Genomic DNA, 11,455 nt, shown 5'->3' on the forward strand with positions numbered 1-11,455 from the left:
AAAAAAAAAAAAAAGGTTGAGAATTTAGAGGGTTAATATGTTGTGGGGTTGTTAACCAATGTCATAAAACATGTGTACTACTGTTTCATGAGAAACTATTTGTTCTATAAGCCTTCACCTGAAGTACAATAAAATACAAAAAATTAAAAAATTAAAAAAAACAGTATATTTCAGGATATCAAAAACTCCCAATTTAAAAAAATACAATAGATTTAAACTGAGAAAATTATATTTCAATAATAGGTACTAAATCACGTGAAACAAAAGCAGAAGAAATAATTAAGACTTTCTTTTCACAAACTTCTGGAAGTTGTACAGGTTTTAGGGAAACTGCTGCTCAGCCATAACCCTCAAGAAATCCTTTTGTAAAATATATAAAACAATATTAATTCCTCGATACCACAGCCCCAACAGGAAACTTAAAATGAAGGCTACTATGAGTATGAACAAAAATATGTAACTAGCTACAATAGATGGATCCTGATAAGAGAGGAAAATGTGGAACAGAAGTCAAATTCTTCAAAAGTCCAGACTTACTGGACCAGTTGAGACTAGAGAACTCCCTGAGACTAGTGCCCTGAGATACTCTTTTAACCTTTAACCAAAACTAGCCCCATGAGGTTACCTTTTAGCTAAATAACAAACTGGCTTATAAAATAAAGAATATTACCAGTGAGTACTGTGCACCTTTAAAAAATCATCTATAGGACACCAAATGGTCAACCATTACTCTAAAGCAAAGATGAAAGGGTAAGGGGACAGGGAAACCAGATTACTGGAAGCAAAACATCCAGAAGGGAATCAATGAGAATGTTAAAACATTGTGAAAAATGTAACCAATGTCTCTGAACAATATGTGTAGTAATTGTTAAATGGGAATCTAACTTGCTATGTAAGCTTTCACCAAAAACATAATAAAATATTATTTAAAAAATAGATTTGTGTATGTAACTAATGATTAAGTTAAAAACAATTTATAATATATGGAAATATACAAGATGAAAGTAACAGTGGACTAAACAAAACAAATGAGGGTAGAGTTAAAACAAGGGCATCATTCAACTTCATGAGCTCTCACACTATGATGCATTAAAGTTGCATTTGTTGAAGGAGAATGAACAATGGCACACACATGAGTTGCACAATGTGACATGGACAACAGTTTGGTCAAAAGCCTTAGATATGCAGTTGTGAACTTGGACAATGTTCTCCTTAAAGGGAATGACCATTAGTATATTTCATCAATGCTGCCACACTGCCCTTGAGAGACTCTGGGACATGCCACAAAAACCAGAGTCACCTGGAACCACTTATCCATCAGGCTGTCCTGATACTTTCTGTCTCACCATCCTGGGACATGATGACCACTCTACTCAGTGGCTTAAGGGACATGTCTGTAAGTTACTGTTGTCAGCTCTCAAGTCAGCCCCCAATTCATGGTGACCCCATGTGTTACAGAATTGAAATGCTCCACAGGGTGTTCCTGGCTCTAATCTTAATGGAAGAAGTTTGTCAGTCCTTTCTTCCATGAAGCTGCTGGGTGGGTTCGAACCACCAACCACCCTTTGGGTTACCAGCCAATCACAAACAACAGGAAAATATCGTAACGTACTATCCAAGGTATCTCCTTCAAGAATTTTCTGTTACCCAGTAAACTCTATACATAGAAGAATCCATCAGAAGTTGTCCATCACTTAATGCGTGGGTCACAGAAGAAAAAGGATGAAATTTCAGACTGTAAGAATATATATTTCAAAACCAAGTTTCTAAGTCAAAATCACGCATGCTTGGGAGAACGCGAAATCAGAAAGACCAAGGTTTTTCTATGTTCCCAGACTAGGTACAGGGTCTGGAAGGCAGAGAAAATAAAAGATGATGAGAGTAAAGTAAACCAAAAAAAACAAACCCATTGCTGATGAGTTGATTCCAACTCATGGCAACCCCACATGCTTCAGAGTAGAACTGCTCCATAGGGTTTTCTTGGCAATAATCTTAGGGGAGCAGATCACCGGGCCTCTCTTCCATGGCACCACTGGGTAGACTTGAACTGCCAACACCTCAGGTTGCACTACCCAGAAGGTAACATAAGGGGGTCAGATTTTGAGGGATCTTGTGAAGACACCTTTTGCTCTGTCCACAGACTCCAGGTTAAACACCTAAAGACTGGAATATACTCTCCTCATGTAGCAAAGGGGATCAAACAAAGGATCTCTCTATCCACTTCCTTTACAGTACTTCTAAGTAATCTCAAAAGATCCACCTCATAGCCTTTTTACAAATGTGGCAAAAGTAGAATGGAAAAAATGACTGAGAAGCCTGTGCTCGAGACAGCCCCAGGTAGTTTCCTGGGACCCCAGATGAATGGAAGAACAGCCAAAGTTTTCCCATCTCTGGACAAGTTCTCTCAAGGATGTAAAATGTGAATGGAAACTGGATAGATCCTGGGGTCTGGACTACAGAAGCCTCTGGTCTGATCTATATGGACTGAGAACTGAGCATCAGACAGAATAAAGTACAGAAGGAGAAACCAAGGGGAGAAACAGGACTTCTTAGAAAGAGCCCCGCTGGTGTCACTCTCAAAGCCAATGGACCAAAGAGGACATAAAACTAGTTGCCGTCGAGTCAATCCTGACTCACGGCGACCCCACATGGATCAGAATAAAACTGTGGACCATCGGGTTTTCAATGGCTGATTTTTCAGAAGTAGATTGCCAGACCCTTCTTCTAAGGTGATTAAAGCACTTGACTGCTAACCAAAAGGTAAGCGGTTCACTCTGTGGGAGAAATATGTGGCAGTCTGCTTCCGTAAAGATTTACAGTCTTGAAAACCCTACGAGGCAGTTCTACTCTGTCCTATATGGTCATTATGAGCTGGAATCAACTCAACAGCAGTGGGTTTGGTTTTGGGGTTTTAAATTATAGAAAAGGTCCCTGGGTGGTGCAAACAACTTGCGCTTGACTACTAACCTAAAAGTTGTCAGTTCAAACCACCCAGCAGCACCAAGGAAGAAAGGCTTGGCAATCTGCTTCCATAAAAATTACAGCCAAGAAAACCTTATGGAAAACTCCACAGTTGTACTACGCAGCCCAGTCTCTCTTTCTCATTCCAAAACAGAGATAATATTCAGATCAGAAAGAAAGAAAAAAAGGACTATGATATGCCGTACCTTTTCCGGAATACAATTCCAGCCATTTATTCAGCTAAGAAGGAGCCCTGGTGGTGCAGTGGTTAAGCGCTGAGCTGCGAACTGAAAGGTTGGCAGTTTGATTCCACCAGCCGCTCCACAGGAGAAAGATGTGGCAATCTACTCCCATAAAGATTACAGCCTTGGAAACCCTATGGGGCAGTTCTACTCTGTCCTGTACAGTCACTACGAGTTGGAATCAACTCAATGGCAACAGGCTTGGTTTTTTATTCAGCTAAGAAGAGATAACATTATAGATGGGTCTAGAAAAATATCTCACAAATCCACCGACTGACTGCCTCCTTCGGAATGGTTAGGATATATTTTACCTACACAGGTATCTATTTCTCTTCCAAAAATAACTGAATCAAAAGCACGGGGGGTACACCAGAGAATTGGATATTTAAAAATTTCTCATGAGGTTTTGTGCATATTCATGTTACAGAACCACCACTCATCTAGCATGTAACGTATAGGGCATCTAAAGAAATGGGAAGGTCTAAGTCCATATGCACATTATGAAACTTTTCCTTTCTGAATCAACACAGCTTCAATCATTGCCTTAAGAACGGGGATATGAAACTCAGTTAAGTACAGCAGGGGATCCCAAGAGTCAATGCAACACAAAGATAATAATTTATGGAAGGAACTTATGCTCACCCAGGGAGACCAGGTTCCTGTAGTTCTCCAACATCACGTCCCTGTACAAAGCCCTCTGAGCAGGGTCCAGGCATTCCCACTCCTCCTGAGAGAATTCTATGGCCACATCCCTGAACGTCAACAGTCCCTGCAATGAAAAACACATTTTACTGAGGGGCAACTGGGGAGAGTCCTTCTTTTCACAAAAAGTGAGAGGAGGAGAGGAGCAGCAATTATTCTGAGAAACCCTCAGACATCTACAGAGAAGGCGGTGTGCTCAAAGGCAGCCACTGCAGCGTTCTTTATCACAGTGAAAAACTGTGTAAGTCCCACTTGCCTTCACTGTGAGAAGGCTCTAATGAGGATCGAAAAGAGCAAGCCAGCTCTACGTTTGTTGTTGTGTGCCATCATGTCAAGTTAATTGTCTCATAGTGTGGACTCCATGTGACAGAGCAGAACTGGATCATAGGGTTTTCTAGGCTGTGATCTTTATGGGAAAAGAAGCCCTGGTGGCACAAGTGGTTAAGTGCTTGGCTGCTAACTCAGAAGGCTGGTGGTTCAAACCCACCAGCCACTCTGCAGGAGAAAGATGTGACAGTCTCCTTCTGTAAAGAGTTACAGCCTCGGAAACCCAGTGCAGCATTCTGCTCTGTCCTACGGGATCGCTATGAGTCGCAATGGACTCGGCAACGGGTTCAGTGTTTAATCTTTAGGGTAGCAGATCTCCAGGTCTTTCTCCCTAAGAGCCATTAGGTGGGTTTCAACCACTAACCTTTTGGTTAGCAGCCAAGCACTTAACCACTGCACTACCAGGGCTCCTCATGTGTATATTACCACAATAAAAAAAGAAAATAGATTAAAGATTGCCACATCTAAACACTTCTATACGTGTGATGTGAATTAAACATCTGCCTTACTGCAGCAAACAATCCCTGTAGGAAGGATTGTTGTTGTGTGTGTGCCGACGAGTCGATTCAGATTCATAATGACCCTATCAAATAGAGTGGAACTGCCCAGTAAGGTTTTCTAGGCTGTAATCTTCATGGAATCAGACTGCCACATCATTCTCTCATGGAGCAGCTGGTGGGTTCAAACCGCTGACCTTCCAGTTAGTGGCTGAGTGCTTTAACCACTGTGCCACCAGGCCTCCTGCTCTATTTTACTAACACGAAAACAACTCCAAGACACATGGGATGTAAAACTTCAGGAGAGTTGAGGCATAAGATATCACAGGAAAATATTCAATGAAGGATTTTTTTTCTAAAATCATTAATGATGTATTTTAACAAGACTTGCAGTAACTCTTGCCTCAGAACTGACAACAGTGGTTCCGGACAGTGAGTGACGGTGGAGGACATGACTGGCAAGAGGACGTTTCACTTCTTTGTCCCTATGCTGCGTCATTGTTTAGAGTTTTACCACAAAACAAACACAGTGAAACCTGTGAGAGCCAGAAATCGACGCGACTGCCTTGTTCTTTCAGGTTTCAAAAGTTTTCTGCCTTTGACAGGGTGCAGTCTTACCACTTTTCTATTGCTCTCTATTAGCAGAAAATATTTGAGTTTTCCTTCTCTAACACATCTCCACCTTACATGGGTTCTGGCTTTCGCAGGTTTTTACTGTACATCCACCATGTGATGTTTAAAATAAAACTAATATTTAACAATTAGTGGAGCCAGAATTTGGCTCCAGCCTCTCTGATGACAAAGATAACTCTGCCCCTACATCTTGGCTGAATTATAACCATTTTTACCAAAAACACCTGCTGCAGTAAAGTCCCCAAGTAAGCATCATGATCTCCGTGGGACGGATGTGCTGTGAGGGATTTAGAGAACCTCCTACTGTTAGATACAGGAGCCCTGGTGGTGCAGTGGTTAAGCACTTGGCTGCAGTTTGAACCTACCAACTGCTCCACAGGAGAAAGATGTGGCTGTCTGCTTCTGTAAAGATTGCAGCCTTGGAAACCCTATGGGGCAGTTTCACTCTGTCCTACGGGGTCACCGTGAGTCGGAATCGACTGGACGGCAGTGGTGAGATTACATAAAGGGAGTTATACAGCACTGACTCAGCAATACCTGGCTGGTACAAATGGTTATGTGCTGAACTACTAGCTGAAAAGCTGACGGTTCAAACCCACCCAGATGCGCCACAGAGACAGGCCTGACAATCTGCTTCAGACTACGAAGATTGACTCTTTGTGTTTGGATTATTTCATTCCATATTTTGTTTGTCCACTTATCTGTATCTGCATATCGTTGTGGATCATATATCACCATTGCTATATAGGATTCCATTGTGTGACTATCAAAACAATTTAATCATTTCACTCTTAATAGGCATATGGGTAGTTTTTAGTTTGGCGCTACCATGCGTGATAATCATATGCACAATCTAGAAACTTGTGTTTTTGTAATACCTATATGAATTTCTGTTACCATGTATGTATGGTGGGAGAAAGATGTGGCAAGCTGTTTCTGTAAAAATTACAGCCTTGGAAACCTTCTGGGGCAGTTCAACTCTGTCCTATAGCGTCACAAGGAGTCAGAATTGACCCAGTGCAAAGAGTTTGGCTTTGGTTGCTTTTACTGTTACACAATTAGGTGGGCTCCATATTTTAAAACCAATAAATCCCAAATGTCTGTTTCTAAACTATTGTACTCCAAGCCATTAATATTTTGGAGCCAGAAACACACCAATTCACTTATTTAGTCTCAAAAGCAGCGCAGTCTCCTTTTCTAGAATTTTCAGCTGTTCCACATATTAACATAGCACATGTCATGGACTGAATTATGTCCCCCCCAAAAAACGTGTGTATCAATTTGGCTGGGCCATGATTCCCGGTATTGTGTGATTTTTCCTATATGTTGTAAATGTTGCCTCTACGATGTTAATGATGGAGGATGGGAGGCAGTTGTGTTAGTAAAGCAAGACTCAATCTACAAGACTGGATTGTATCCTGAGGCAATCTCTTGAGACACAAAAAAGAGAAGCGAATAAAGAGATGGGGGTGGGAGGAGTGGGGGGGGTGTGTGGTGTACGCCTCATACCACCAAGAAAGCAGTGCTGGGAGCAGTGTCCTTTGGACTAGGGGTCCCTGCGCAGAGAAGCTCCTAGTCTGGAGGAAGATGGACGAGAAAGCCAACAGAGAGAGAAGGCCTTCCCCTGTAGCTGATGCACTGGATTTGAACTTTTAGCCTACTAGACTGTAAGAGAATAAATTTCTCTTTGTTAAAGCCATCCACTTGTGGTATTTCTGTTACGGCAACACTAGATAACTAAGACAGCACATAAATGTGCAGTTGCTTTAATGCTGTTCCACAGAGAGCTGACAGGGCATACAGAGTGGCCCCTAAACCCTCCCTGCTGCCCACCGTCACTGCCCCCACAGGGCCCACTCCCTGTCTCCCACCCAGACCTGATGTGAAGCCCTTCCCATGATGCCCCCCAGATGGAGACTCTTCACAAGTCCCATGTCCCTGGGTCACCATGAGATGGAATCTGTGTGGAGGTGAGAGGGGACTGAGGTCAGGCCCTCGGTGAGTGTGAGCCAACGTGTTGGGGAGGGCACATCAGGGTCAGAGAAGACAAGCAAATTGTCAGGATAGCATTTCGGGAAGGAGAGGACAAAGCCACCAACTGGGAATAAGACCGTTACCTGGGAAAGAGCCATTCTGGATGCCTCTTTTTTTCTTCTTCCTCCAGGCTTCATTCTCAGGCAAGATCAGTCTTGAGAAGTCAACACTGAGTGTGGAAAATATGCTGTTAAATGGTACAGTCAGCACACCCCCTTCCTGTGCCACAACCACACATACAGGGAGGCCCTCACTATGGGGAAAGACGGTCCCTGCTGCCACTGCCCCAGGAGGGACTCAGAGGCAATAACCTCCTACATGGAGACCAACAGGTGAGTTTATCACCCTCCCCTCCTGGTGAAGCGCACACTCTGTTGCAGCAGGGGGATCTGGGCTGGACTGACCCTCCTCTTCAGGTCATAGACTGGCCCTGACACCATACCCTATGCACATCAGAGTCCCTTCAGCTCCTCCTGGAAGTGGGGCTGGTTGCACCCTCAGAAATGGATGACCCAGAGTCTTGGTGCTAAATGCTGGATGCAGATTAGAATTACCTGAGGTATTTTAACCGTTCTGGAAACCAGGCCCTACCCTGACTATTTTAGAGGAATCTCTTGGGGGAAAAAAAGAAAACCAAACTGGTTGCCATCGAGTCAATTCGGACTCATAGCGACCCTACGGGACAGAGAAGAACTGCCCCATAGTGTTTCCTACGCTGTAATCTTTATGAAAACAGAACGTTACATCTTTCTCCCTCAGAAAAGCTGGGTGGGGGTCGAACAGCTGAGCACTTAACCACTGCACCACCGAGGCTCTTTATCTCTTGGGGAGAGAGGGGGAATAAGGGATGCATTTGCAAAATGCCTCGGCAATCTAGTGTATAGCCAGGACTAAGTCAGTTCAGAGGAGCCAGGCCCAGCACACCTCCCTCCTTGTGGCTCTGCTCCCCACTGGGGCCATACTGTCACCTGGATCCAAACAGTGGAAGAAGCAAGGGCAGAGAGAAATGTGCAGAGCAGGCATTATGGGCCAGAGGTAGAGGTGAAGTGTGGCTGGAATGTTAAATGGGGGTCAGAGAAGGCTCCACTGAGAAGGTGGTATCAAGATGGGAGGAAAAAGGGTGTTTGCTGGGTGCATCTGAGGGGCTAGAGAATTCTAGCCCAGGGAAAGGAAAGAGGGTGACCAGCAATTGACTGAGCTAAGTCACTGGCCTTTAGGCTAAATAGGAGGTGCAAATGGAACTTACCTTCTGATGCAAATCACTGGAAAATGCATAAGCCTCACACACCTAGGTTTGTAATTCTCATTCACTTCTGTATAAACAATTTAACAAAACCTAAGTTAGTTATAAAACCACAAGAGCCCTTTGGTGCCAGAAACAGTTACCACACTCAGCCGCTAATGGAAAGGTTGGAGGTTCGAGTCCACCCAGAAGCATATCGGAAGAAAAGCCTGGTGACCTACTTCCAAAAAATAAGCCATTGAAAACTCTTCTGGGGCACAGTTCTACTCTGACATATATAAGGGCACCAGGAGTTGGTATCATCTCCACAGCAACTGGTTTTGTTACTTCTCCCTCATGCTTCTTTTCTCCCCTCAGTTTCTCTCCTTTCGGTGTTTCTGTCTCTGCCCCACACCTCTCCCAGCCCCCTCTGATCCAGGCTTGCTTGGCACACCCCATAGCTTTACATTAGAATCCTGGTTCCTTTGCTTGATATAACAGATGTCCTGTATATCAAGGAAAGGAGCCCTGGTGGTGCAGTGGTTAAGTGCTCGGCTGCTAACCGAAACGTTGGCAGTTCAAACCCACTAGCTGCTCCACAGGAGAAAGATGTGACAGTCTGTTTCCGTAGAGGTTACAGCGTTGGAAACCCTATGGGGCAGCTCTACTCTGTCCTATAGGGTTGCTTTGAGTCAGAATCGACTCGATGCCAACGAGTTTGGGTTTTTTTGTTTTGTATACCAAGGAAAAAGCCCTGGTGGTGAAGCAGTTAAGCACTAGGCTGCTAACTGCATAAGGTCAGCAGTTCAATTGCACCAGCAGCTCCACTTCCGTAAAAACTACAGCCTTGGAAACCCTATAGAGCAGTTCTACTTTGTCTTATAGGGTCGATATGAGTCGGAATCGACTCAACGGCAACAGGTTTGGTTTTTGGGTTTGGTGTACCCAGGACCATGAAGATGCCACAGGACCAGGAAACTTTACGTTCTGTTGTTGTACATAAGGTCACCAGAGTCCGGAGCCCAACCCAAGGCAATAAAAACTGCCCAGGAAGAACACTTTCCAGTGGGACATTAGGGATGTAAACACACCAGGACAAGCACAGCCAGTGGGGCACAATTTGTATAGAAGAAACAGGGAGTGTCTACGAATATGTGCAGGTCACCTTCCCCAGCACAGGATGAGGTGGGGGTGAAGGGTTTTAGGGCCTTCCCCAGGTGGTCACTGCGAAGGGGCAGACAGTGGGAGAGTAGGGAAGGGAAGAGCAGGGCAAATCGAGAGGACGTGAGGATGAGGGTGGGGGGCTGCAGAACCCCAGGGCCAGGGAGTGGGCAAGGGCTAGGGGCCGATGGTGCTAAGACAGAGGTCCCCAGGATGCGGAAAATTCCACTGCCTCAAGGAGTTCGCTTGGCATGCCCAGTAGCTTTACATTAGAATCCTGGTTCCTTTGCTTGGCATGTCCCATAACTTTGGATTAGAATCCTGGTTCCTTTGCTTGGCATGCCCCGTAACTTTACATTAAAATCCTGGTTCCCCTCTCCTTAACTGCTACCCCAAAACTAGTTTAGGCGCCATGTTGACATTGAGGATAACCTTTTAGCTCATTTAAATACCCATGCAGAGTAACCTCCCGCCTCTGGATGGAGTTTAACCACCATTTTCTGAACATACGCTGCATGAAGTTATATATAAACCCCATTCAAGAATGTTGCCGATGTAACTAGTATGAACTTCCTACCTGTAAACCCCTTAAAAGTAACCTTTCGACCTCGCTGAGCAGTCTTGGCGGCAGGAGACCCGACTGCTCCCTTCCTTTCGCAATGAAATAAAGGCGCCTTTCTACTCTCCCACCTAGGCCTCCCGTTTATTGACTGAGACCACTTGTGCCGAGCAGAACCTGAAGTTTCTACCTGGCAACAGAGCGAAGCTGGAGCGGGGAAGGCAAAGGAGTTGGACCTATCTCCCGAGGGAGAACTTTACCCTGGCGGCGTTGGGAGAGGATGCGGAGATCAGTGAAGGGTTTTAAGCAGGAAAATGACGCGGCAGGCCATGTCTACAAGATTCCAAGGCCGAAAGGCCGGGGATGGGGACGGGCCTCAGCGCGATTTTGACCGGGATGGGACCCCGGGACCCGCCAGTGGAGCGATCAGGCTCCGAACGTCTCCGGGAGACACCGAGACTCACCGCGAGACAAGCGGAAATGGGGGCTTTAACGACCGGAGCGGCCATCAGACCCCAAGTATACAGGGTCAGGGCCTGGGGTAACGCGAGGTTCAGGTCTGAGCCAGAAATAAAACGAAAAGTCACTCACCAAGTGCGGCCCTTACTTGGCTCGATTCGCTTCCGGGTATGCGCGGAGGGCCTACGCGGGAGAGGGGTGGGGCCTGGGAGGGCGAGGGGTGGGGCCTGGGAGGGCGAGGGGTGGGGCCTGGGAGGGCGAGGGGCGGGCCTGGGACCGTGACCAGAATTGCGTTTGCATCCACTACACAGACAACTCCCACTCTTGCTTCATTAAATAAGTTCTAATTGCTCGGGTTAGACGTTCCCGGGTCCCACCCCCGCCCCAGACCGACATCCCCCCACCCCACCGAGGTCCCAGCCCCCAGTTTGCGCGCCCCCTCTCTCGCGGGACCCACATCTCTACCCGCTCGCAAAAAGAGCTTTGACTTGAACGGTTTCAGTTTAAGAGGAAAACATCTCAGCTTACAACAGGTGACCCGCACCACTCTAATCTTTTACCTTAAACTGTTTGAAACATTAACTTAAAACAGGGAGGAAACAGCCCTGCTGCACAGGACACCAAAGAGATTCAGATGAATTCAAAAGCAGAGAATCGC

General features: G+C 45.6%; 1 protein-coding gene across 1 annotated transcript in view; it reads right to left on the reverse strand.

The window, feature by feature from the left end:
• Positions 1-10,969, reverse strand: part of LOC105756555 (zinc finger protein 677) — a 19,288-nt gene extending 8,319 nt beyond the window's left edge. Inside the window, 4 exon segments of the mRNA XM_023736410.1 lie at positions 3,846-3,972; positions 7,480-7,565; positions 8,643-8,709; positions 10,930-10,969. Coding sequence (XP_023592178.1) covers positions 3,846-3,972; positions 7,480-7,533 — 181 coding nt within the window. The 5' untranslated portion in view covers positions 7,534-7,565; positions 8,643-8,709; positions 10,930-10,969.
• Between the last annotated feature and the right edge of the window lie 486 nt (positions 10,970-11,455).

The sequence above is a fragment of the Trichechus manatus genome, unplaced genomic scaffold (genome assembly GCF_000243295.1).
Source record: "Trichechus manatus latirostris isolate Lorelei unplaced genomic scaffold, TriManLat1.0 scaffold00087, whole genome shotgun sequence".
In the NCBI taxonomy this organism is placed as follows: Eukaryota; Metazoa; Chordata; class Mammalia; order Sirenia; family Trichechidae; genus Trichechus; species Trichechus manatus.